Genomic DNA, 26558 nt, shown 5'->3' on the forward strand with positions numbered 1-26558 from the left:
GGGGCTGGTGCGTTATGGCCGCTGTGTACCTCCCCCCGTCACACACACACACACACACACCACACACACACACACACACACAACACCAACACACCGCTTCCGTGCCTAGAATGTGCCTGTCGCCCCGTGTGAAAAGGGGTAGGGGTAGGCCTAGCAGCAGACCTCGGGGAAAATGGGTGGCGCGAAAATGGCAGTGGCGTGGTGCTGACGAGGTCTGTCACCCCAAGCTTGGCTCGATCTCGCTGCTCTCGCTCGCTCGCTCTGGCAGAGGTCCGTGCCGCCACTCCACTGACAGGGCCGCGTTCCCACGGCGGTCATCCCCGGCCGTGCCGTGCCGCGCCGTGGCCGTGCCGCGCCGTGCCGCCGGCTGTCGATATGCGCGGCGCTTCCTTGGGCTGTCCGCGAGGAGCTTCCCTTCTCTGGACGCGGGTCGGGTCTCGCCGAGTCGCGCCGAACTGGGTCGTGACCTACATCGTGATGTGCGGGAGGCGACCCTTCGGCCCTCCTCCCTCCCCACGAGCTTGCACCAAGCCAAACTGCGACGGTGTGTGTACCTTGGCGCCGGCGTGGCAGCGTGTCCGCCCCGTCCGCTCGCGGGCGAGGAAGTGGAAGAAGGGGACGGCCGGCGGAGATGAGATTAAAATATGGAAAACTGGTCGGGACGCCCCTGCTTTTCGATACATAGCAACGAGGGGCACGCCGTGGCGTGTGGCGAGCTTGACGCGTGACCTGCTCGCACCGCGCTGAAGGACCGCGAGGCGTGGAGCCGGGGCGGGGGAAGGGGGGAAAAGGCACTCCGCTGTCGTTCAGTCGGCCGGGGCACGTCGCATCGTCCGTCCATTGTTGGGGCGGCGTGAGGCGGCGCTCCGTCTCTCTCGCACCCCCACGGCTGGGCTGGGCCAGCCGAAGGCACCCGAACCGATCCCCCCACCACTCCCCGAGGCGCTCTCGCCCGCGCCTTCGCGCCTTCGCGCCTTCGCTCCCGTTCGGCGCGAGGCGAAATAAATAGCCCATATGAGAGCGACAGACAGCGCGGCGAAAAATCCCTGTCTGCTGGACGCCGGACGGTGGCGAGGCGGCAGAGCGGGATTCCCCCACCCTCTCTGCCTCTGTGCAGTCTGCGGCACGAGCGGAAGCCGCGTGACAATTAGACGCCGCGAGTTAACAAATAGTGGGAAAAGGAAAGGGAACGAGTCGGCAGCAGACCGATTCCGAGAGTCGTTTTCGTCGCCCTGTCTCGCACTCATGGGGCGTCCCGTATCGGCGCGAGAGAGACGGAGCGACGAAAACGACTCTCGGAATGGAATGGGTGTGCAGGAGGAAAATTAGCCAGGCGGCATCGAGTGGCGGCGCTCGTGCCGCCGAAACGGCGAATAACGAACGGCCTCGTTAAATCGGCCAGGCGACCCTACACCGTTGTTGCGATTCGCTTTGCGATTCGTTCGCTTTGCGCGGGAAATTGCGGGGCACGCGGCTGCACGGCGCCTTTGTCGTTAAAGGGGTTTACTCGGCGCGTAAAACGGGGCGCGGGCCGGGGCGTCTCTCTCGCACTCACTGCGGGCCTCCCGTGCAGGTGCGAGAGAGACGGAGCGACGTGCCGGAATCGGTCCAGGAGGTGCGCGGGACGGAATTGGCGTCGTCGACGAGGCCGTCGAGGCCCGCAGTAACGCCACCGTGTTTTTATTGGGGTGGCGGCTGCTGCGGATGCGGGATGCGGGCCCCAGAAAAAGAGCGAGGGAGACGGACTGTCTCGGCCCGTCTCTCCGTCTTGTCTTCCTTGACGACGCGTCGCGCTGCGTCGCCGCGTATAGCTGCGTGGGGCTCGTAAAATAAAGGCAATTGCGGGCCCACCGCACCGCCGGCACCGCCAGTGGAGCGGAGTGTCGTGTGTGGGGGAGCAGCGGCGTGCCGCAGGCTGCTCGCGAACGGCGCTCCCCGTCTCTCTCGCACTCATGGGGCGTCCCGTGGGGGTGCGAGGGAGACGGAGCAGTCGGCCGGCTGGCGAGCCTCGATGGAGGCGACGAGTGTGGCTGGCCGCGCTGGCCGCGCTGGCTGGCGCTCCAGTTCCAGAGTCACGGAGTCGCGGCGCAAGCAGCATGCCGCAGCGGACCCATTGTGGCCGGCGAGGCGTGCGAGGCGCTGCACGAGTACCAGCGCCCCCCCCCCTCCCCCAAAATGAGTGCAGCGGTCACCTCTGCCGCCGTTTTTCTGCGTTTGCCCCGCGGTTTGCACGGCCGGTAAACTATAGTGGCGGAGGTGGAAGGCGGGGGCGGGTCGGGGTGGAGTGCGGCGGCCACTTCGGGTAATCAGATAACGTATGCCTTTGCGCTGTAAGGCCCTCACCCTGCCTCGCCTCGCCTCGGTGCAGCGTGGCGGCTTGGCGGCGCCACTGGTAATCAGCCGGTAATCCACTCACCGGCCCACTTTGCCCACTTTCTTCACTGCGGCCCTCTCCGTCGCCCCCTTCTTCCAGCGCACTGTGTTTTGCTTTTGTTTGTTTCACTTTGGCCGAGGCCGCAGCGCAGCCCGGCACAGGCTGCGGAGGGCTGCTAGGGCTAGCCTAGCAGCACCGAGCGCCGCGGCCGCGAATTGCAACAATATCCGTTCCCCGGCGGCCACGTCGTCGGGTCAGCCTGCTTGGAGTGGCAGTGAGCGGGGCGAAGAGCGTGCCGCGACCCATTGGGGTTCGGGGTTCGGGGCAGGGAGGGAAATGGGCGGGTGTGACGGAGTGACGGACGGACTGGCGGCGCAGCGCGGCCACCGCCGCAACAGGTTCGAAAAGCTGGCCTCGGCCGGCCAGCCTGCCTGCCTGCCTGCCTGCCTGCCTGCCCGTCTGCCCGCCCGCCCGCGCCTGCCCGTCTGCCCGCCCGCCCGCCTGCCCGCCTGCCCGCCCGCCTGTCTGCGGTCCCGCCAAATTGCAGTCAGTGGCGGTGGTGGCTGGCGGTGGCGCGCGGATGGAGTGCCGAGTGTCCCCGACAATGGGGCGTCGCGTCGACTGACTGGAGTGGCCGACCCGACCCGACCCAATCGAAGGGGTTGGCTCTGTCGCTGTCTCTCTCGCACGCCCACGGGACGCCCCATGAGTGCGAGAGAGACAGAGAGAGACTCGCCTCGCCGCCGGTCGCGTTGCCAATGTCAATCTAGGAGCGCCTCTTTGCTAATGGGGCGTTCCGCCGCACCGCCACTCCGCGACGAGCACGCCGTCGAGTGCACGCCGCACGTCAGCCCGCCCCTTGGAGACGGCTGTGCCGTCGAGACGAGAAGGGGTCGCGTTGGTCTTTGGCAGTGGCGTGATGGTGCTCTCCCTGACGATGAGTATCGCACGTTTGCGTCCGTTCTGGGCACCACGAATTTGAGTTTTAGTCTGCTTGTTTTTCGACGTGCGCGATTTGTTCTCCTCGCAGTGTCCGCGTCGCGCGCGTGCGGTTCTCTCTCGCGCGCGCCAAAAATTGCCCGCACTGCTTGTTGGCATGCAGCTCGCGTAGCACTTTAACGAGGCAATGATCCGCCTCCGCCGCCACGCCACCGCCCCCGGCAGAACACGACGCCTCGCCGCCCTCCTCGTCGTCGCCGTCGTCGCCGTCGTCGCCTCGCCGTCCTCACGCGATGTATGGCGATGTGTAGTTCGGCGAGGGTGCCCCAGCAGGCTGTGCGTCGCTTTCGTCGCTCTGTCTCTCTCGCACTCACAAGGGGCGCCCCCATGAGTGCGAGAGAGACAGATGAGCGGCGCCAGTGTGCTGAAAGGCGAGCGGGGACGCGGCATTAAACTGCGGGCTGCTTCCGAGGCGCGCTTTGCCCGCTTTGCCGCCGCTCTGCTTGTCGCGGGCCGTCTCCAAGGAGTGCGAGAGAGACAACGACGACGCCGTTGTTCGGGGAGGCTCCCTGGCCTGGCCTGGCCTTTCGAGGCTCGCGCCCGTAATCACCGTCACCGCTCGTTGGCTCCCCGTTGGCTCCGTTGGGGTGCGAGAGAGACGGGACGACGCATCCGTCTCTGCCACGGCGTGTCACACGGTGTCACACGTCGGGCGTGGCTTGTTTTCTCTCTTTTCGCGTTTTGGCAGTGGAGTGGCCACCGCTGCCGCGTGTGTGCTCGGGGTCTACACGGCGGCGCGAAGGTGTGTGTTTCATAGTGTGGGCAGCGCAGTGTGTTTAGCGGGGCCGCACGAAGCCCCACCCCGCCCCTCCCCGCCTGTATCGGGCCGTCAAACGAGGCGCGAGCACAGAGCAGGGCCCAGCCTCGCCTAGCCCGGCCGAGAGGAGTCTCATGACGGCGAGGGGCCGTGGACTTTGTGCTGCTGCAGGGCAGAGCAGGCGGAGCTTGGGATAAGCGCGCGGTCGGTAACGGCCTGCTGACTTAATGCATGCACGCTTGCACCCATGCACTGATGAACGAACGCAGACGCCGATGAATGAATGAATGAATGAATGAATGAACGAGGCGATGAACAGTGTCCCGTCTGTGAATGACCGCGTCGAGGGCCTGAGAGAGAAGTGCCATTAAACGTGCTGTGTCTTTTTTTTTTCGGCGTGGAAATGTACGCGGCTGCCGCTGTTTTCGCGGAACTCTATTTTTTTTTGTCCGATGGCGTCCCTGGAACAGCTGATCGCGTGGCGGCGTGGCGCTGCCGCTGCTGCCGCCTGCCGCGCCGTCGGCACCACTTTCCGGCACACGGCCGACGGCCTGGCCGGCGCGGCCTGGCGCTGACACGCTGGCACGCTGGCACGCTGGCAGTGCGGCGGCAAGGTCGTCCATGTCCCCGACGCACGCAGCGAGGCACGGATCAACGAGTTGATTCAGAAACCAAATCCAAGTGACATTTTACACTCGAAAAGGCGGCAAAACAATGCATTGTGGAGACTTTGGCAGTTTGATTGCGCAAGTCTTTGTGAGGACGCAGCGAGTCCTTTGCCAGCATGACGAGGATGCCGTCACGGTCCGCGGCGGCCGGTGGGTCACTGTCGGTCACTGTGCGAACCGGAGCGTCCTTGGCGCGACGCGCTGTCAGCCCAGCCAGCCGGACAGCCAGTCAGGCAGGCAGGCAGCCGAGAGGCGCATGGAAACTGCGTTCTAAAATGTGCCCTCCTGGTGGGCCATGGGGACGACGACCAGGGGCAGAACCCCTTCGCTCCGTCTCCCTCGCACCTACTGAGGACGCCCCATGAGTGCGAGAGAGACAGCGACGAAAACGACTCTCGGAATGAGTCTGCTGGCGTGCCGGCCGGCGGCGGGGTGACAGGGAAATGGAGCCCAATGCGGTGCGGATCCGGCGGGGTGCTCGCGTTTCATGGCGCTGCGCGTTGCGGTGAGGCCGGCCGCGGCACGGGGAGGGAAGGTCGCCGGCCTGGTCGCTGTCTCTCTCTCGCACCCTTAGGGGACGCCCCGAGAGTGCGAGAGAGACAGAGCGACGAGGGCGGTGCCTCCCGCCGCCTCCGCCCTCCGCCTCGGCATTTATTAGGGCGACATGAAAGCGCGCTGGGCGGGTGGCTGAATATGCAACCAGGGGCTGCCTGCCTGCCTGCCGGGGTCTCGCGCAAAACTCGCGACGGGGACGGAATAAAACGGGGCGCCAATTTGTGCCGCCAGGCAGGCAGACAGACAGGCAGGCAGCTAGGCAGGCAGCTAGGCAGGCAGACAGACAGACAAGCCGGCAGACAGGCGGGCAGGAAGGCAGGTGTCTTGGCTGGTCCTGGATGTGGCGCAACGTGATCGCGGCTCGGTCACCTGATATCGATAAACCGCCTCGCTGTGTGTGTGGTTGTGTGGGTGTGTTGATTCTCAGTGTGTGCCCGCCCGATCAGTGCGCGGCGCAGCGGGCGCCCCCCACAGCAGGCTGAATCCGAACCGTGCTTTCGTCGCTCTGTCTCTCTCGCCCTGGCGGGGCGTTGGCCCGTAAGGGGCGCGAGAAAAGGCAGCGAGGAAGCTCTGTTCGGAATCGGCCTACTGCCCTGGGGCTGTACGAGCCCGCCCGCCTCGCCCCAAGCCTCGCCCCGCCTCGGCCGCCGTGCAAACATAACATCGTCAAACTCGGTGTGAAGTGGCGAATCGATTTGCGACTGCGTGCCGTGCCGCCGTGCCCGTGCCGCCGTGCCGTGGCCGTGTTTGGGGGCGTTCCCGAATGTAGTACGACAACACTCCCGGCGGCGCCATCTTGGCGTGGCGCGGCGCTCTGCTGTTTGTTTGCTTGTCTTCGCTTGTGTTCGTCGTGTTTCTTTCTTCGGTCCCGGTGAGGTGCTTGCGACTGCTTGCCCGGCTTGCCGGCGGCGGCGCGGCGGCGTGGAAACTCATGTCGCGCGGATGACAGTAGGAACTATAGAAAGCGAGCGAGCGTCCCCGCATTGTCACAACACAGAATGGCGCCAGAGCGGCCGAGCGTACTGCGACTCGCACTCCTTGGCGTGCAGCGACTGATGAACTCGCCAGACCCGGCTGGGCTATATCAGGCGAGGCTGCCTGGTCCAGTACACACACACGCACTCGCACGACGGCCGAGGCGACACGCTTGACGCCAGTCGGCACGCCTGGCGCCGCCTTGCCGCCTGGCCGGAGCGGCATTGGGTCACGTGTGTCCGTTCCATGGAGGGCCGTCGCGCGCCTCCGAGAGAGAAATGGCTGGGACTAGTGCGGCTGGTTTATTCGCCCCATCTCGTCCAATTTGGCGCAGCTCGGCCGGGCCGCCTCCTCCCCGGAGCCCCGTCCGGCGCGCGGCGCAGCGCAGTGCGTCCCCGGGGACCTCGCGGAGGGCGTCCTCGGGGGCGTCCTCCAGGTCGGCGCCATCGACCGCGCGGCCCCAGCGCCCCCAGCTCGGCAATGGCGTTGTTGACGTCGGGGCGCTGCGGCGCTGCTGCCGCGTCGTCGTCGGGTCACCTGCGCCGGGGACGAGAACAAGGCCGTCTTTGTGCTCCTGTGTCGCGCCGCCGGTGCAGCTCATTAGTAGACGCCGGGAGCATGGAGCAGCAAGCCGTCGAGTCGAGAGGCAGGCAGGGACGAGCGCCGCGCGGGTAGGCAGGCCCGCGTGGCGGCCGTGCTCGGCGGGGCAGCGGCGCGCCACGGCGCCCGGCAGGCTGACGCCACTCTGTCTCTCTCGCATTCATGGGGCATGTCGTAGGGGTGCGAGAGAGACGGGGTGGCGAAAGCACTGCGGACTCGGAACCCAGACGGGTTTGGGGTGCTGGGAGTTGGGTGTTTTACCGCTTCCCTAACGAGGCTGTTTTGTTTTGTTGCAGGTAAACTACCCGTGGATCACGCGCCGCGCCCCGGACCGCCGCTCCGCTCCGGACAGAGGCCAGGAAATGAAAAGGGGGAGGGGAGGGGACTTTTGTCCAACTTTAAATAGCAACGGTGTGACCGTGGTGGTTCACGTACTACGCAAGGCTTTTGAACGTGAGCGCTCCTGGCGCGCCCTCGCACCGATTGACGTGGACGTCGTGGACGTAGCCGCGGCCCTCCGCCGGCACCTGCTGCACCGCCACGGCCCCCACCGCGGGCCTCGCCTTTTGGGACCCCGGTCACGAAATTGGCCGCCCCGCCCCCTCCCCTTCAGCTCCTCGCTCTCAATAAAGTTAATGCTTATTTCCCTTGTAAGCCGGGCGCCGTGTCGCGTGTACGGAACAGGGCGCGGGGCTCGGTGGCGGCGGGGCGGCGGGAAGACCGCCCTTCGGGGCCCTGGGGCCTTGGGGGCCTTGGGTCTCGGTGCGCCGCCATAGGCGGGGCTTGCAGTCAGGGGCCGCGCTCTCTGCCGGGCCGGGCCCACTATCGACACATCGTAATCGGATCGAGTTCTCGAATTGCGCTTTCGCCCCGAATGTGGTGACGAGGCGACGGCAGCCCGCCCGTGTTTCGGCCTTCGGGTCGTCGCTGAAGGCATGAAAAGAGTTATTCCCACTTGGTTGACGGGGCGTCACGCCATGCTCTTTCTGTCTGAGGCAGGCCGTCGTGGCCGCGCCAAGGAGATCCCCTGTCTGAAGTCGCCCTTCGTGTTTTCAATGGGGTGGGCTGAATCACCGTCAGACTGACGTGCACACGGCTGGACTGAGTCACTACCGCCACTGCGGCCCCGCGGCCCTGCGGTCACGTGGTGCCCCCCCTCCCCCTCCGCAGCGCGACCACGCCCTCGCGCTCGGCCCCGCGCCCCGCGCGCCTCTTTTGGGGCCCTTTGGACTTCCTGGACGAGGGCTTTCTCTGAGATTCGATTTCCATGATTTCCGCCCCCTTCTTTCTTGCACCGCCTCGCCTGCCTGCCTGCCCCTCCACCCCTGCCCCTCCCCTCCAACCCCCTTTGCGCTTTGCTACACCCGTCTCTTTCGGGCGGGAAGAAAGAACGGACTTATTTGGATGAATGTCTCAATTACGGATCCGAGGGGCAATCCGTCGGCCCGTCCGGGCCCCTCTGGCCGTCCCGCCCGAAAGCCGAAGGGAGGGCCGCTCCGTTCGGCTCGGCTCAGTGCGTCTCTCGCCGACAGGCGGCAAAAGTTTTGACACTCCGCCGACTCGATGTCGGCCGCTATTTCGAGTAAGTATCCTATCCTATCCAGCTCGTCGCCCTGATGGCCCTGAAGGCCGCCGTGGTGGCGCGGTGGCGTCCACGGCCGTTGCGGGCCCCGTTAATGTCCCTCAGTGCTCGTCGTCGTCGACCGCGCCGTCTTTCTACTGCAGTGTGTTAGAGTGTGTGTGTGTGTGTGTGGATTTGTTTGCCGCTATAAAGTCGCCGACGCCACGACTTGCTGTCGGCTCGGCACACACACTCACACACCGCAGACCGGAGGGTGGCCCCTGCCAGTGTTTACCCAGAGCGACCTCGTCTTTGGACTGGCTTTTGGTCTCCGGCCAAGCAAGCGCCCCTCAACCGCCACGCCAGTCGGGCTGCCTAGGGCTGCCTAGGGCGGCCCGGGCGGGCAAGGGGCGGCGTCACGGTGGGGTCCGTCTCGTTTTTCGGGGTGGGCGAGGAGGGTGTTGGGGTGCTGCAGGGCGCGCGCTTTGCCCGATCCGGGGGGTTGACCGCCTCCCCGCCCCGTCGCCGCGGTGGTGATGTTAGCGACGAGGGTCGCGTGGTCGGCGCCGCGCGCGCCCGTGTGTGCCACCGCGAGGCCCGCGAGGTCGGCGTCGTTGAGGGTCGGCCGCGGCGCCGCGGGGAGAGGGTTTCGGCTCCGGCGGCCGCGACCGACTCAACCTCACCCCCGGGGCCACGCGGCCACGCCGCCAGCCCGGCAGCCCCGCGTCCGTCCCCCGATCCGGTTTGCGCCGGTTGGCACGCAGAGCCGCGCCGCGCCTCGCGGGGGGCTCGGCCCGCAGCCCTGGCTGGGGCCCTGGCCACGGCCGGCCGCGGTAATGGGGGTCGTGAGGGCGGCGGGGCTGCGACAGGTAGCGCCACGTGGCGCCGCGTGTGTACAACGTGATTACCGCGCCGCGCCCTGCAGGGCCGGCGGGGCCATCAGGGCCCTGGCGCCACCGCGCCGCCGATGACGTCACGCGCCGCGTCATCGCGGTGCCCGTCATGGAGAGCCTGAGCCTCGTCAGGGCGGCAGGCCACTGGGAGGGGTACGGCCAAACGGCGCACGGGGTCGTAAAAACGCAACACGGACTGGCGCATGAACGCGGCATTAGCTCTGTGTGTGCGTGTGTGTGTGTGCGTGTGTGTGTATTTTTTTTTGCACGCGCGGAGCGTCGTATGTAGGGAACATGAAGAAGTTGTAAAAATGTAGCGTAATTTAAATTTAATCTCGCTTGCCGCCGCCAGGCGGGAGGCTCGCTGCTGCTGGCTGTGCCGTGTTGCAGTGTTATAAGTCGAGGCGGCCCCGGCAGCCGGCAGGAAAGGCCCGTTGCACGTGCAAGAAGCCGGCCGGGGGGAGGAGGAGGCACTGCTTGGAGGCGGTGCGCGCACTCTGACCTTTGCGCGTCGCGGCTCGCGGCCCAGTGCATGCACTTGCCAGTGCACTTGCGGCTTGCTGGCCGAGGTGTGCACCACGCATCTCGGCGTGCATGCGCTGCAGCGGGCCGCCAATTAGGCGTGCCGCCGCGAAAGAGAGAGTGCGCCGTCCGGGACGGGCCGGGACGGGCCGGGACGGGCCGGGATGTGACGCAAAGTCGCACTCGCTCTAGATGGCGGAGCGCAGCAGCGCAGCGCGGCACGCGACGACGGCCGCGCGGCGTGGGACGGGCCGGGACACGGGCCGGGACACGGGCCGGGGCACGGCGACGATTGGGGCCTGTTTCCGGACATTGTGTGAGACGGACGGACGGACGGAGGCTGCGGCCGGCCTGCGCCGTGCGATGCGTGGGACGATAATGTGTGTGTGGGGGGGGGGGGGCTGCTGCAGGCGCCTCCTGCCGCCTCTGGCAGCGCCGTGAATCGCAGAGCGAGTCGCTGGATAATTCAGCGGACCTGGAGCCCGGGGCAGCTCGAGGGGCAGCTCGCCGGGGCCTGGAGTGCCGCCCGGCTTGCGGCTCTCTGCGTTATGGGCGTCCAAACGGCCGTAGCGGCGGCTCTCGCAGCTCGTCCAGGTCGTCTCGTCCCGCGGGACGCTGAGACGGCCCGTCGCCGAGGCGCTCTGGGCGCCAAGGGCCAAGGCGAGGCACGTGACCCACGTGACCGGTGGTCGGTGGGCTGCAGGACGGGGCCATCGTCCTGCGCGCGGTACCGCCCCCGCCGCCTCCATGGCTGCCTCCATGGCTGCCTAGTGACCCGGCGTGCCCTCCGGCCGAGCGGTGCCAGTCGCCGCCCCCCTCCCCTCCCCCCAGCGACGCCCCCAAGCCCCCAACCAACGCCCCCCTCGGACGGGGCGCCGCTGAGCGTCGCTGAGCGTCGGCAAGCGTCCCGGCCCGTCCCGTCCGCCCGCTCCACCGATCGAGAATCAATTCGGGCACGGCGGCGAGGCGAGGCGAGGCAAGGCGAGGCGGCACGGCCCTGCCTGGAAGCCGCAGCAACCCGACCCAGCCCAACACAACCGGGCAGCCCGGCGCGGAGGCAGTGCTAACCAGCCCACCGCGGCGCGCTGTACTTTACGGAGCACGGAGTACGGCAGGGTACAAGCAGCCCCGTCCGACTCGGCTCGGCCTCGGCCGGGCCCTGTGGGACCGGCACGGCGGCGCGGCGGCGCGGCCTCGTCAGTCAGAGCGTGGGGGCCTTGGACAGCCTTGGGCCTCGGGGTTCAAGCCTACGCCAGAGCCCGAAATGCCGCTGGTGTGATGCGTCCTCGTCCCCGACCCGCCAGAAAGCACAGCCCCCCTCCCCCTGCCGCATTTCCGATCGTGATAGCGATACCACTCGGGGGGGGGGGGGGGGCTCCACCTGCGGCGTATCCCCCTCGCATATCGATATGTACCACCTTTCAGTTTCGCTCGCCCGTATTTTACGCGAGTTCTGATATGCCGCCGCTGCCTCTCGGCGCGGAAACGCGCCTCTCTCTCTCCCTCCGTCTCTCTGCCTCTTCCATGTTTCTGCTTCCCTTTTCGCAAGCTGTTACGGGCGTTACGGATGGCCCCGTATCGGCCGCGGCCCTCCATATCTGGGCCGGCTGTGGACGCATTGACGTGCTGTGTGGGCGTGGGCGTCGAGCCGCGCTGCCGCGCTGCCACGCTCGGCGTTTTGCCGAACCGGCCCGCCTGGAGTGTGGCACGCCGACGCCTATTTATGGACGAGCCCTCACGGATGACGATGAACACACACGCACACACACACACACACAGACCTTCTTTTTGCCACCGCCGCAGAGAGACGGGAATGCACATTGCTGCAGGCTCGCCGTGTAGACGTGTGCACACACACACATGCACCAGATGCACCCGCCTCTGCAGTGCACTCCGTTCCCCCTTTCTTTCGGCCCCGTCCACTCACACACGGAGTCACTGGAAGTTGCTCCCCCCCTCCTTTTGAGCGGACCCCAATGACTCAGGCCACGCGACACCGGAGCCTCTGTGGAGCCTCCCACGTGCGCGCCGAACGGCCGAGGAAGTCCGTCTGCTGCGGCCGCGCGTGTGTGTGTGTGTGTGCGTGTGTATGTGTGTGTGTATATGTGTGTGTGTCTAGGGACGCATTCGAGCTGCCGTGTCCAATACAGTACTTTATCGTTTGTGGACGACGTGGAGGAACTCGCTCTGGGCGTGCACCAGGTGGCCCCACAGCTCCGCGACGGATTGAGAGTAAAGAAAGAGAGAGGCAGAGAGAGAGAGCCCCGCCAAGGACGCTCATTGCTGTGGGGGTGGGTGGGCGTCCCGGCGGGGCCTGCATGCTCCACTTTGTCTGGTGGGCCTTACTGGGGCACTGCCTCGTATCGGGTTGCCGCGTCGCTGCTCGCTGCTGTGTCCCATTGAGTGGAGGACCGATCTCCCTGCCGCCGCCTCTCCCCTCGAACCGGAACCAGTTAGCGACTCGCTGCACCACCGCCACGCTGGCTGTGGCGTGGCGTCGGGGTGGCCGCGCCGCTTCGCCGAAGAGGATGAAAAATGGGCGGGGCGGCCTGGGCCCGCGGCGTGCGGCTCTCCCCCGGGATTACACCCGCCGTGCCCTACACCGTAATTCCCCCACGGGGGGCGTGCCTCGCCCTGCCTCGCCCTGCCTCGCCCTGCCTCGGCGCGCTGCAGGCCGCCAAATCTGTGTGGCCAGGCTGCTGGTGCTGCTGGTGCTGCCGGGGCGGCCCGCGCTTCGCGTTCGTTCATCACGGAGATGTGCGTCCGGGAGATTGTCTGGAAACAAAGTGGGGCGTTTTCATTTTCTCGTGTACCGCCCGTGCCGCCGTCGCCTCGCTATTAGATGGAAAGCGCTTTTCCGGGCGCCCGCCTCGCTTTCCTCGCCTAGCCTCGCTCCGGGCCGCGCGAAGGCCGCGAATCCCTGCAGCGTGTGCTTGCACCCCGCCGCCGTTACACCATTATGGGAAACGGATATCGCTTTGTCGACTCGTGAGTCGTCTTGTCATCCCGTTTTTCACCTTCTCTATTTTCATGCGCCTTTTTTTTCTTTCATATATTTCTCCTCTCTCTCCCCGCCTGATGCTGCCGGCGCCTCTCTCTTTTTTTGCATTTTATGTTATGGCGGTGGTGCGCTCGATGTGGCGGGGCGGGGCGGGGCGGGGCGGGGCGGCCGCAGATGGCCGGCATGGCCCGGATGGGACTGCGGCCGTAAATCCAGCCGATACCTCGATGGGCCGGAGCCGTGTCGCCGCCGCGATGAAGGGCCGAGTCAATGAATGTTTCATCCCTCGGCCGCATCAACGAGAGAGAGAGAGAGAAAGAAAGAAGGAGGGAAGTAGGAGACGGGCGATAAAAGCAAGGGTTGTGGATGACCTTGCCGCCGCCGCGCCCCGCCGCGCCGCGTTTCAGGGAGAGGGAGTCGTGCTCATGCCAGATTTAAACGGGATTTGGCGTCGGAATCACCTGCGATGCCGCGCCCTGCTCCCTGCCCTTCTCCTCGCCCGGCCGGCCCGGCGGCAAGCTCGGGGCCCGGGACCCAGCGGGGTGCTGTTGCGCCAATGGCGGCTGCATTATGCACGCGCACTGCCCGACTGCTTGGGCGGGGCGGGGCGGGGCGGGGCGGGGCCCTCTGGCTGCCCTTCCGCCTTGCCTTCGCCTTGGCCCGGGCCTGGACCCTCAGCACCTTTCACCTTTCACCTTTGCCGCCGGCCTCGCCGCCCTCGCCGTGCTGCCCGTGCTGCCCGTGCTTGCTCGCCCTGAGGGCGCCATGCCGCCATGCACACGCAAGGCGCGTCCGCCGAGAGGAGTCTCCAGAGGAATCAACGTTTTGAAACTGCATGCGTTTGGTTCTCGGATCTGCCAGAGCCCCCAGCCCGTAATGGTAATTGCAATGGGGAGCCCGGCGGGTAGGCATCCCGTCCGCCGCCCTGCGCGACGGGACTGCCTACCCCGAGCCTGGCAGGGGCGCTGCGCAGGGCTAGGGCCGCGGTACTCGTTTTCTTTTCTTTCTTTTATTTCCTTCTGCTTCCCCTTCTTGCTCGCCTTGCCATCCCGCACGTGTGCACTCGTACGGCCCCGGCCAAGGCCCCGGCTGGCTGGGTACATTTTTGTTTCGCCGGAGAATGAAAACGGCGGGCCTCGCGGCCTCGGCACCTGCTGCTGCAGGAGCCCCGCTGGAGCCAGCGTCATTTTCACGAGTGTGTGTGTGGGGGGGGGGCTCTAGACAAAGCCCTGGCGCCCGCCTGGAGCCCAATTGGCGTGGCGCGTCCTCCTTTGCTGGAATTGCCCGGCGGGTGTGTTGTGGAGCCTCCTGGACCTGGAAGGGCCTGGAAGGGCCTGGCGGGGGCTGCAGAGGCCGGGAGGGCCTCGGGGCGGGGCGTAATGAAAAACAGACAGGACTCGCCAGTGTGCCGTTGTTTCCATGCCGTTGTTTTTTCCATCGCGGCGTGGAATCGCCTGGAATGCGGCTGCTGGAACTTTGTGGCGGCGAGCGCCAAGCCCTGTGGTGGCTCGCGGGGGGCGGCGCGGCGCGGCCCCCAGGCCCTCGGGGGCGGCACCCTGCGGTGGAGGGGGCTCGAGGGCTGGCTTCTGGGAATTGGGTCACTTGTGCTGTGGCGCCCGCCTGCCTTACCGCGGACTGCTTGTTGTGCGCCACGCAGCGGGGCGCGGCGGCGGGCGCGGGGCAGGTCGGGGTGGGGTCGCGGCTGCACTTTTCTCTGTTGACGACGCGCTGGGCGGCGCGCTGGCCGCGGCCCTCGGCGGCCGCGAGGAGGGCGGCAAGCGGCCCGTTCCGCCCTCGCCGCCCCGGCCGCGCCGTGCGCCGCGGCCGCCCCGACGCGCCAACGCTCTCGCCTCGCTCTCGCCCCGCTCGCCGATCGATGGTCCACCCGCACTGGCCCCCGCCACCCCGCCACCGCCCCTCCTCCAGCGGCCCGGCGCCTTCCGGCACTGCACCGCCGCACGCCGCCGCGCCGCGCCACGCCGCGCCTCCGGGAACGGCCTGGGTGTTTTGCCACAAGCCGAGGGAGGCTGTCGCCGAGAGGGAAAAAGAGAGACAAGAAATGATGTCCCGCCTCCTCTCTGCGGCGTGCGGCGCGGTGCGGTGCGGCGCCACTCCCTCGACTTGGCGCGCCCCTCCCGGCCCTTCAGGCCTCCGGTCTGTCTGTCTGCCTGTCTGTCTGTCTGTCTGTCCATCCGTGCGTGCGCGTTGCCACCAACGCGCAGCGCTCCAAAGACCGCGTCGTCGGCATGGTCGGCACCCTGTCTCGTCGTCCTCGTCCCGCATCTCCTGGCCGATGGAAGGGCGCCGCGCCCCGGCCTCCCCAGACTAGAGACCCTCCCGTCAGAGATGCGCAAGCCAGCGCTTGGTAGTCCCGTGTAGTCAAAGGCACCCTGAGTCAGGCTAGCGGGCGACCGCCGTATACCTGCTGTGCCGCACGATGCTGACTGCGTAGCCTCGCGCGGGGCGAATTCGGGCTTCCCGCTCCGCATGGGACTACCAGTCGTCTGTGATTGGCTGAGAGGGCCCCCCTTTGCGCATCTCTGACGGGAGGGTCTCTACCCCAGACCCCTCGGGGGTAGTGGAGGGGGAAGTGCTTCCGATGAAGCGGTCCGCCCGCCACCGCCCGCCTCCGGCAGCAGACTGCAGCGAGGCGAAGCTGTCCATCACGCAGTGCTGTGCCTCGGCGAGATTTGCCGCGTTCGCCGCATGGCCGGACGCGGGTGCGGTGAACGGCCAGGACACCCCCTCCCCTCCCCTCCCCCTTTTTCTCTACTTGAATGCTTCTTGCTTCGTGTCCCGCGGCAGAAGGCAGGAGGCGGAGGACCAAAGCAAACTCAAAAACCTGGCGGAAAATAGTGGTCGCATTTTGAGAAAGAGACCACCACCGCGCACACTTCAAATTATCCGCGTTGGGCAACGTGTTTTATTCGGCCCATTGTGCTGTTTCGCTGTTTCTCTGGGACCGGCTGGTTCGGCTCGGCGGTGTCGTCCGAACGAACGACTGCTGCCGTGGGCCGCGGCCGTGGCGCGGCGGGGCGGCACGTTCACACCGGCCCCCCAAGCTCCCCGAGCTCCCCGTCGGCCCCGTGGGGGCCGTGCGTGCTGTCGGTGGTCATCAACACGGAGTTTATGGCGTGGCGAAGGCCGGCGCGGTGCGATCATTGGGGAAGGGCTCGGGGGCCTTGAGGGAAAGGGAGGGGGCATCGCGCACGTTCCACCAACCCCGTGCCCCAACTCCCGACCCACCCCATCCCTGTGGAAGGCCGTTTTGTTGGCGTTTTAAAATTTGGCTGGTTGACACGGCGTGTTTGGCGGTGCACTCCCGGCGCGCTGCGCTGCGCTGGGCCCCCGCTCGCGTCGAGGCCCTGGCTGGCCGTAACACTGCGGCAGGCCAGCCAGGCCAGCGCCTCCCCGCCGCCCCCGCCTCAAGGTCAGCCCGCCCTCTGTGCTTTGCCGCCTTGCTTGACTGGGCTCTGGCCGGCCCGCTGCTCGGCTCGGCTTGACGCAGGGCTTGACGCATTGCACGGCCTGCCGCGTGCCGTGTGCCACGCAAGGAGCAGGGCCCAACAGGGCCACGGCGCCAAGGCCGAGGTTTTGATTCGCGGCGGTCATCACGGCGCCGTCGTGGACCGGAAGTGGGTGCCTCTCCGCCAACCGCGCGCCAACGCCAGGCAGTGCGTCGGGGCCGCTCGGCCTCGGCCCCGGCCCTGCTCCGGGGGTGGCGGGGGCGGGCCTTGAGCCTTGCCAGGCCGCCAGGCCCAGCTCGCGGCCCGCGGCCCCATGAATCCTGCGGGGTGGGTCATCTCTCGGCCGGCCAAGGCCTGCCCGCTTGATTCCGAACGGTGCTTTCGTCGCGCTGCCTCTCTCGCACACACACGGGACGCCCCGCGAGTGCGACAGAGGGAGAGGCCTCGAGGCCCCCACTGTAAGTGCGAGGCGCGAGGCGCAGGCTCCGTCGGGGCGTTGCTCCGCGTGCCCCGCGAGCTGCTCTTGTTGTGATGCGCCGCGCCACGCCCTGCAGCCTGCCTGGCGGGGGCCTTATCTGTCATCCAAACACGGCGCTGTCGCCGTCCATTAGAGATAAGGCGGTCCGCGGCGGGGCGGGGCGGGGCGGGGCGACGCCAAGGCCACTTTGGCCCACCGCGGCCGTCCGATCGGCGTGCGCTGTGTGGCGGTGCGCGCCCACCCTCCTCCCCCTCCCCACCGCCACTGCCCAAATTGTCCCGCCAGTGCGGTCGCCCTTTGTTTCAATTTGGCGGATTAACTTTGCGGCGCGCACGCGACGTGGGTTCGAATACGCGCGTCGGCGAGGCGCGCGGAGAATTTTTACCTTTTGTTGTCAAGGCGTGGCCTGGAAGTGGCACGCGATGTGAGTGTGTATGTGTGTGTGTGTGTGTGTGTGTGTGGACGGACGGCCCGCAGCCAATAGCCCTCGCGTCCGTGTGCATGGTGCCCGCGGGGGTTGGACCTGATGATGAGCTGACGACATAGGAAACCCCAGCCCCCGTCCCGTCCCGTTCCCCCGACACGACACCCCCCACGGGACGACATTAGCCGCGTTGTATGGCTAGATGTTGGGGGGGGGGGCGACGGAACGGGACGTCCTCCTGGTCCTCTCTGCCCGCCCCGCCCCTCCGTGGTGGAGGCCGCGACAATGTAAGCCGCTGGGCGCGCAGGGCGACCCAGTCAATGCGTCCACCCCACCCGCTGCGCTGGCTGCGCGCTTCCTCAGGCCAAGGTGAAGGCGCGGAAGGTGGCGGTGGCGCACCTTGGTCACCGTGAAGGGGCCGAGGACGTGTGGCCGTGGCGGCCGTCTGCGGGGTCGGTGCTGGCCGTCGACGGCGTCCTCGTCCCCCGCTCTCGGCCTTTGTGGCGCGGATAGGGAATACCACAGAGGGCCGCACGCCGCTTTGCCGCCGCCGCCTTTCTTTGCCTTTCTCCACCCCGTTTCCCTGGAACGCGGCGCTGGCGTTCCGCGTCCCGTTTGCGAGGCGGTTCGCCGCGGTTCGCCGTACGCGCCCCGGCGATGGCAGCGCACTGATAAAAGCGAACCCGCGATGTAATTAGGCCCGTTTGGCGCGGGGGTGGTGGAAAAAGGGGGTGGGGGTAATCCGCACGGCAGAGACCTCCCCGTCGGCCGCGCCGGCCTCGTCGGGTTTATCGGGGTTTACTTTGGCACGCAATCCTACCTACCTAGGGCTGGCTGGCGGGCTGGCTGGCCCGCACTCGCACGCCACATGGCAGAGCCAAGGCAGAGCCTGCCGCTCAACAGGAGGCCCAGCGCCGTTCCGCCACGCTCCGCACTCCGCCCCGCCGTGCCCGGTTCCGCGGTTCCGCCTCCCGCTGCACTAGGCACGGCGCGGCACGGCTTGGAGGGACTTGACGTGCGCCCGAATCGATGAGGCGGCCAAGCCCAGCGACTAGCGAGTGACTGGCGAGTCGGAAGACGAGGAAAGGGCCCGCCTGTCTGCCTGCTGGGGCCGGGCCAAGGGTGCCTCGCCGTCTCCGCGGGGGCGGCCAGGGGCGGCGTGCACGGCGTGTGCAGTGCAGGAGCTCGCTTTCCGCGCCGCCCCGTAATTGGTCGGGGGTTATTTTTCTTTAATGGCGTGCGTGGTGAGTGGCGCGTGCCGCGTGCGCCGCGTGCGCGAGGATCAATGCGGAAGTGGGTCGGGGTGGTCGTTGTTATCGGTCAGTGTCGCCGGCGCGTCGCCGCGTCCGCGAGCACGTGACGCGACGCGGACGACGCCTCCCTCCTCTTTCTCAAAGTTCCCCGGGCGGGGTGGCTCCGCTCGAGTCCGCCATCCACTTGGTTGTCTAGCAGTGGAGCGGCCCGTTCCTCCCCACGCCGCGCGCTTCGGCCTGAAGTAACTTCACCGGCTGATCCAGTTGGTGGCGTGGCGGCCAGGCCTGCTGCTCCCGCGTTGCGTCCCCCGGGACGTCTGCGTCGTGCAGACTGATTCCGAGAGTCGTTTTCGTCGCTCTTTCTCGCACCCATTGGGTGGCCCGCATCGGTGCGAGAGAGACAACTCGTGGGATCAGCCTGCAGGCGCCGGGCTCTGGATGAGGTGGAGAGGGACGGATCCCGGTGTGTGGTCCTCCCGTCTCGCCTCTGCTGCGGGTGAGGCGGTTTTATTTTGAACGCTTGTGGGTGACAGCCTCGCACCCAAGTTTGCCGTGGGCCTCGCCCCGCTTCGCCCCGTCGTCGGCTCCAGGTTCGATTCCGGCCAGCGGCGCGGGCGGAGGGGCCAAAAGGCTGCCGTCGGAAGCAGTGGCGTGGACGGGACGCGACGTGGTCCCGTGGACAGAGGAAGGGGGAAGAGACTGCAGCCGCCCCGACGGTCCGACGGTCGGACCCGCTACTCTATTGCCGCGTCTTGCTCAACTCGATCCGTCTTCTCCGTCGCCTCCCCCTTTCCTCTCCAGCGGCAGCATGGCGGCAGCATGGCGGCAGCGTGGCGGCAGCGACAGCGGCCATGGCGCGGAAAATTCCAGTGCTGGCGCGCGTCGCGTCGTCTGCTCGGCCGTTTAATTAAGGAAAGGGGCGACTGCCCCCGCCCCTTTGCTCCTCCATGGCGCCACCGCTGTCTCTACCTCTCCCCCTCGCGCGCCAGCGTGATGCCCCGCGAGGGAGAGAGAGTGAGTTTTCTGAATGATTTATTGGAGGTAGAGTGAGCAGAGGACGTGTGAAGATGCTGGACGGGCGCGCGCGGCGTGCGGCGGGTCGCCTTGAAGCGCGCCAAGCGCCGCCAAGGAGGGCCCAGGGCCCTTAGGGCTCGATGAAGCGGGAGCGCTGCTTTGGAAGGCGCTGCGCCGCTGCGCTCGACGATCGAAGCGGTAATTGGATCGCGGTGATGCAAGGGCGCTTTAAAATGCAGCTTACAGCGTCGGGGCGGGGCGGGGCGGGGCGGCACGAGGTGTGGCCAGGGGGTGGGGGCGTTTGGCGGCAGTCGTGGGGCTTCGACTCGATTGTGAACAAGCAGCCGACTTTGCTGTAATCGTTGCCGCCGCCGCCCTTGTGTGTTCGGGGCGAGCGAGCTGCCTCTCTCTCACCTTGCACCCCTTTCAGAACGCCTCCGGCCGATGCGGGGGGCACGGGGCACTCGCATTGTTCCCGGCGTCGGCCTCGGCCTCGGCCATGGCCCTCCCAATCAATCACAGCCTTTATCGCCTCGGAGGCGAGGCGCTGCCCCGCGCTGCTCGGCGTGGCGGGAAAACGAAACAGAGACGTGGCCGGCCAAGTTTGCGGCCCGACCCACGATCTACGATCCACCACTCTGGGGGTGGCGGCACGGCGGCACGGCGGAAGGGGTGGCAGTGGAGGTGGGGTCGCGCGTATGATGGCCTCGGCGGCCGGCCCGTGGAGCGCCTGCCTGGAAGCGCCTGCGAGCAGCGGGGTAGGCCAGCCCGCACGACGCGTGTGCGTGCATTGGCCTACCCGCCGGGCGTCTCCAGGGGCTCGACCCGCTCTCCGCAGATGATGCGACCAGTTAGACAGCGACAGGCCCTCTCGAAGTGTGTGTAAGGCTGGGTGGGCCCAGCCTTTCAACTCCTTTTTCCGCCTTTGTCCGAGGCTTTGTCCGAGGCTTGGCCCGGCTGCACAGTGGCGCTGCATTGTGGGTCGGGCCGGCCAGCCAAGGCTCAGGCAGCTCAGGCTTCACACTGCGACGTCCTTGACTTGGCCTCGGCGCGGCAAACTTTGTGCGGGACCCGAGGGGGGGCTCACTGGGGTCTCAAACGTACAAAGATTTGACGGCCATTGACTGTCGGAATTTTTTTTCATTTTTCTTCACTTTGTTGATTTTTTTTTATTTTCAATGATTTATCCCGAAAAATTTATTTTAAAGGATTTTTGCCTATTTTTTTGATTCTTTTTGATTTTTTGATTTTAATTTTGATTTTTTGATTTTTTTTTTGATTTTTTTTAATTTTATGTCCTGCAGAGGCCCAAATTACCGGCAGTCGTACCAACATACGGCAGTTGTTGGCGCGAAATTTCAAACCATTTGAAATCTATGATGCTAGGTGTCGCGCTAAGCTAGTTATTCTGTAACCGAACTCGCTTATGTTTTGAAGTCTTGTGTATCGGTTGCTCATTCCTTTTCATTTCCTCTGATTATTTTTGATTTTTTTGTGATTATTTTTGATTTTTTTTGATTTTTTGATTTTTTCAAATCATTTTTTGATTTTTTTTACAAAGTTTCGATTGATTTTGATTTTCTTCAATGATTTTGATTTTTTTTGATTTTTTGATTTTTCATGATTTTTTTTGATTAGAATTTTGATTTTTTTTGGCGTGTACAATGATTTTCGTCAGTGAGCCCCCCCTCGGCGGGACCTCTCCTGGGCCCTGGGCCCTGGGCCTGGATGGAGCTCTCGGCTCACAGTGTGCACAATGAATGCGTCACACCGCGACCAAACTTGCCTCGGCCCTTTCAGACATCGCCTTAGACACTCGGTGTCGGCGAACGGATGAAGGGATGGCGGCCGCGTCATCGTCGTCCGTGCAGTGCGATGCGAGGTTTCCCGGGGATGCGCAATAGCACTAAACGCGTACTCGTCTTGTTGTCCCGCAGGAAGCAGCCCAAGACGTTCGCCTTCGACTCATGCTTCGACTCCCTGGACCCGGCGCTGCCCGGCTTCGCCAGCCAGGAGGAGGTGTTCGACAGCCTGGGCCGCGACATCCTGGAGAACGCCTTCGAGGGCTACAATGCGTGCATCTTCGCCTACGGCCAGACTGGTGAGTTTTTGCTGTTGTTGAGCGACGCCGTCGCGTTGGGAGCGCCTCTCACTGTGTGTGTTCGGCTGCTCCAGGATCGGGCAAGTCCTACACCATGATGGGCGGCCGCGACAGCAAGGGCATCATCCCCAGGCTGTGCGACGCGCTCTTCGACACGATCGCCAAGCGCCAGAGCGCCGAGCTGTCCTACAAGGTGGAAGTGAGCTACATGGAGATCTACAACGAGAAGGTGAGTACGCGCTGTGCGCCGCCTGCCGCCTGCCCCGCCAGCACGGCCAGCACGGCCAGGTTGGCTCAGGGCTCAGCTCAGCGCCTGTGAACGTGAGGGTAGGCTGCCCGCGCGGCACGGCTGCACCGCGGGTCGGCCCGCCCGTCCCCTGTCACCCCCTCCCCCTCTCCGGCCGCGAGGGCGCGCGCCACCGCGCCACAGGGACTACATCTGTTTCCTCTTTTGGCGCAGGTGCACGATTTATTGGATCCCAAGGCCAACAAGCAGTCCCTCAAGGTGCGGGAGCACAACGTTCTCGGGCCTTACGTGGACGGCCTGTCGCAGCTCGCCGTGACGTCGTTCCAGGTAAAGATGCGGGGGTTGTCCGTTGTGGCGTTGTGGCGCTGCCGCGCTGCCCCGTAGTGGTTCGGAGGTTCATGCGTGGCTGGGCCGCCGGGCCTTCCCTTCCCTTTTGCAGGACATTGACACCCTCATGGCGGAGGGCAACAAGTCTCGCACCGTGGCGGCCACCAACATGAACAGTGAATCGTCCCGCTCGCATGCCGTCTTCTCTGTCATAGTCACCCAAACTCTAACCGACACTCAGAGCGGAGTGTCGGGGGAGAAGGTGTCCCGAGTTTCTTTGGTGGATTTGGCCGGAAGCGAAAGAGCTGTGAAGACTGGTGCTGTAGGAGATCGCTTGAAAGAGGGATCGAATATAAATAAGTAAGTTTCTGCATCCAGTTCTTTCTCTCTATAGCAAACAGGTTATGTCATATGATTTAATTAATGTTTTTATTTTCATTGTAGGTCGCTTACTACCCTTGGTCTTGTCATATCAAAATTAGCTGATCAGTCTGCTTCATCGAAGAATAGGGACAAATTTGTTCCATACCGAGATTCAGTTTTGACATGGCTCCTGAAGGTTTGTTTTGTTTGTGTTGTTTTTATTCTATCTGTAATCTATTTGCCAATGCCTGTTTTTCAACTCTTGTTTATTTATTCATCTCATCCAGGATAATCTTGGTGGTAATAGTAAAACTGTTATGGTTGCCACAATCTCACCATCAGCAGATAATTATGAGGAGACACTCTCAACATTGAGATATGCTGACCGAGCCAAGCGAATTGTCAACCATGCCGTGGTCAATGAAGATCCCAATGCAAGGATTATTCGTGAGCTACGACAGGAGGTCGAAGCTCTACGTGAAATGCTCAAGCATGCCACGGTAGGCCATGCCATTCCAGCCTTGGTATGCTTCTTTTGTTTTTGTTTTTTCATTTGTTTACTCTTTTCTCCTTTTGTGTCTCTTCTCTTTACATTTTTGGTTACCTTTCCCTGTTACATTTTTTTTTTGTGTTGTATTTGTTTTGCTTTGCCTGCATGTCAAACATTATTCTCATGGAGGTAGAGAAATAAATAGTCACATTTCATTTGTTTTAATCTATGTATTGTATAATTCTAGCAACGAGAGGACATTCATGAAAAAATTAGTGAAAGTGAAAAATTGATGCATGAAATGAGTCAGACGTGGGAACAGAAACTTGAGAAGACTGGTAAGATTTAGAAACCTTCCTGACTAAGAAAATTGAGGAGTGCTTTGTGTACCACTGTCTTAAAATCTCTCTCCAATTTACAGAGAGACTTCAGCAAGAACGTCAGCAGGCATTGGAGAAAATGGGTATAAGTGTTCAAGCCTCCGGTATTCAAGTGGAGAAAAATAAATATTATCTAGTAAACCTGAATGCTGATCCATCATTGAATGAATTACTTGTGTACTATTTAAAGGTTTGTCTTAACTTTCAGAAACAGACTCTGTTGGTTGCTTCATTAGTTTACTTTTCATTCTGTTCACCACATTACTCGTTATTTTATTAATAGGAAAGGACACTTGTTGGAGCTAAAGGAGCAGAGTCAGAGCAAGATATTCAATTATCTGGCTTAGGCATCCAACCAGAGCACTGTGTGATAGTCATTGAGGATGGTGGTCTTATTATGGAACCTCGAACCAGTGCTCGGTGTTTTGTCAATGGCGTGCCAGTTGTAAACCGCACTCCTTTACATCATGGTGATCGTATTTTGTGGGGAAATCATCATTTCTTCCGAGTCAACTGTCCAAAATCTTCCTGTAAGAAAATTTTTCTGTTGTATTTTGTGTTACTGAATGGGGTGGGAAAATCAGCCAAAGCTCTAACAGCTACAAAAACCATGGCATTTTTTCAGCTGCTACCTCTTCAGAGCCACAGACCCCTGCACAACCTATAGATTACAATTTTGCAAGGGAGGAACTCATGTTAAATGAATTGAATAATGGACCTATTCAGTCTGCCATTGCACGTTTAGAGCGTCAGCATGAAGAAGATAAACAAGGTAAGCAATCTTAGGTTGCCTTTTAGTGTAATCAATTGGACCTCCTCAACCAATTCAATTTATATTGTTGTTTTTACAGTTGCATTAGAAAAACAGCGCCAAGAATATGAGAAACAATTTCAACAGTTAAGAAACATCATGTCTCCATCCACGCCTTATTCTCCTTATGTGCCATTTGATCCTATTCGTGTTGGGAAAATTACTCCAAACACACCAACCACTCAAATGCGTGTAGAGAAATGGGCACAAGAAAGGTAATTTGTTACTATTCATGTTAGCTTTTATTTGTGTCTCATTCATTGGGAACTCAGTTTCTAGTTTCTGATTCATTGGTTTTCTCCATTTAGTGATGAAATGTTCAAGCGTAGCTTGGGCAATTTGAAAGCAGATATAGTCAAAGCCAATGCCCTGTGCCAAGAAGCAAATTTCTTATCTGAAGAAATGGGGCGTCAAACAAAATTCAGTGTCACTTTACAAATTCCTCCTGCTAATTTAAGTCCTAATCGAAGGGTGCGTATTTATTTTAGCATTTTGAAATATTATGCATATTATGTGAAATTCACTATCGAGCTTTTGTTATCTTTCTTTTGCAGAGGGGAGCATTTGTGAGTGAACCTGCTATTTTAGTCAAACGTAAAGGTAAAGGTAGCCAAGTCTGGTCTATGGATAAGCTTGAGAACAAGCTGATTGACATGAGAGATCTCTACGGAGATGGCAAAGAGCATGTAAGTTGTGATTCTCATACCATCTTGTTTTTTTTTTTTTTGTTTTTTTTTAAATTATTATTTGTTAATAATGGAATGTCTGACTTCAACTTTTATCACACAGGACCAGGATGATGCATGTGACCCATTTTATGAGTACTCTGAAAATCATAACCTAATAGGCGTTGCCAACATATTTTTGGAAGTGCTGTTTCATGATGTCACTCTTAATTACCACACACCAATTATTAGTCAACAAGGAGAGGTTGTTGGGCGTCTGCAGGTATGTCTCTATGCACATTGAACATTAGGGAAAATATTTCTCACCTGTTGCTGCTTAACGTTTCCCACAATTCTTCCAGGTGGAAGTCAGTAGAATCTGTGGAACATTCCCTCAGGACAGAACTTGTGAAGCAGGGTCAGAGTGCTCTGGGGATAGTGGAAGAGATGATGATGGTGTTCATGGAACATCAACCATTACCTGTCGAGTAAGCTACATTCAATTTAATGTTTTCTGCTTGTGCTTTGATATTCCAACAATGAAGTCTTTTTCTTTTTTGAACCCCAAAACATACTCCTCATTTCTGTTACAGGTGTCTATTAAACAAGCTACTGGTTTGCCTCCATCATTATCAAACTATGTGTTCTGTCAATATTCTTTCTGGAATCACTCAGATGTTCAAGTGGTCTCTGCTGACCCCTCCAACTTCACATTTAACCATGACCAAGACTTCACAATTCCCATTACTGAAGAGTTTATAGAGCATTGTTCAGGTAAGGGCTGTTTGCCGCTCTGTGTCCACTATCATTTGCTTCATTCTATATTGTTCTAATTCCCTTTTACTCTCACTCTCTCTTTCTCTCGAAATGTGTAGAAGGTGCCCTGTCGATCGAAGTCTGGGGTCATAGAAGTGCAGGTTACACTCGAACGAAGCCAGGCTGGGAGGTTGAGCATCAACTTGCTAAAGCTCGTTCTTTAGCTGACAGGTAATTGTGCTGTCAACATTCTCCATTTCGCAAATCGTGTGCTCTTGATTTTGTATTTGTAGGTTCTTAGCATGAGGACTGACTGTCAAACGTGTATTCCAGGTGGAGTGAGCTCACACGAAAAATAGAACTTTGGGTGGAAATTCAGGAAGTAAATGATGCAGGAGACTATGCTCCTGTAGAAGTGCTACCTCGCCCGGACATTCAGACTGGTGGTGTCTACCAGCTTCGTCAAGGCCAACAACGACGAGTTTTGGTAGAAGTGCGACCTGTCCACAATTCCGGAACTCTTCCAATCATTTGCCAGTCCATTGTTACAATTGCTGTGGGAAGTGTGTGCAAAAGGTTAGTTTTTGTGCTAGTGTGACAGCAAAACTTGTATATCTATGAATTTTAAAGTGGAAAACTAATTGGTCTTTTTAATTTTTAGATCTAAACTTCAAATGGCCCTGGATTCTTATCAGGAAGAAGATCTTGCAGTGTTACGAGAAAAATGGGGAGAGGCTTTGTTACGAAGACGTCAGTATCTTGATCAGCAAATTCAACGGCTCATAAACAAGCAGGGTACGTTACTGTTTTCACTTATATTTAAAATTTACTCTTTGACCTATTTTCGCCTCTTTTATTTATTTTTTCTTCTCCTGTT

At 61.9% G+C, this 26558-nt stretch overlaps 1 protein-coding gene across 4 annotated transcripts in view; it reads left to right on the forward strand.

The window, feature by feature from the left end:
* Positions 1-26558, forward strand: part of LOC117649950 (kinesin-like protein KIF13A) — a 44046-nt gene that overhangs the window by 5757 nt on the left and 11731 nt on the right. For 3 of the 4 annotated variants that reach the window (XM_034393155.1, XM_034393156.1, XM_034393159.1), the window contains exons 3-21: positions 21479-21642; positions 21717-21871; positions 22103-22216; positions 22329-22576; positions 22661-22775; positions 22867-23103; positions 23317-23407; positions 23491-23639; positions 23733-23979; positions 24075-24221; positions 24301-24475; positions 24569-24731; positions 24815-24946; positions 25050-25208; positions 25288-25413; positions 25519-25699; positions 25801-25912; positions 26015-26257; positions 26343-26476. In XM_034393155.1, coding sequence (XP_034249046.1) covers positions 21479-21642; positions 21717-21871; positions 22103-22216; positions 22329-22576; positions 22661-22775; positions 22867-23103; positions 23317-23407; positions 23491-23639; positions 23733-23979; positions 24075-24221; positions 24301-24475; positions 24569-24731; positions 24815-24946; positions 25050-25208; positions 25288-25413; positions 25519-25699; positions 25801-25912; positions 26015-26257; positions 26343-26476 — 3092 coding nt within the window. The remainder of the gene's footprint in view (positions 1-21478; positions 21643-21716; positions 21872-22102; positions 22217-22328; positions 22577-22660; positions 22776-22866; positions 23104-23316; positions 23408-23490; positions 23640-23732; positions 23980-24074; positions 24222-24300; positions 24476-24568; positions 24732-24814; positions 24947-25049; positions 25209-25287; positions 25414-25518; positions 25700-25800; positions 25913-26014; positions 26258-26342; positions 26477-26558) is intronic. The other variant, XM_034393157.1, reaches the window with a different exon arrangement.

Source organism: Thrips palmi, unplaced genomic scaffold, assembly GCF_012932325.1.
Source record: "Thrips palmi isolate BJ-2018 unplaced genomic scaffold, TpBJ-2018v1 HiC_scaffold_4, whole genome shotgun sequence".
NCBI lineage: Eukaryota > Metazoa > Arthropoda > Insecta > Thysanoptera > Thripidae > Thrips > Thrips palmi.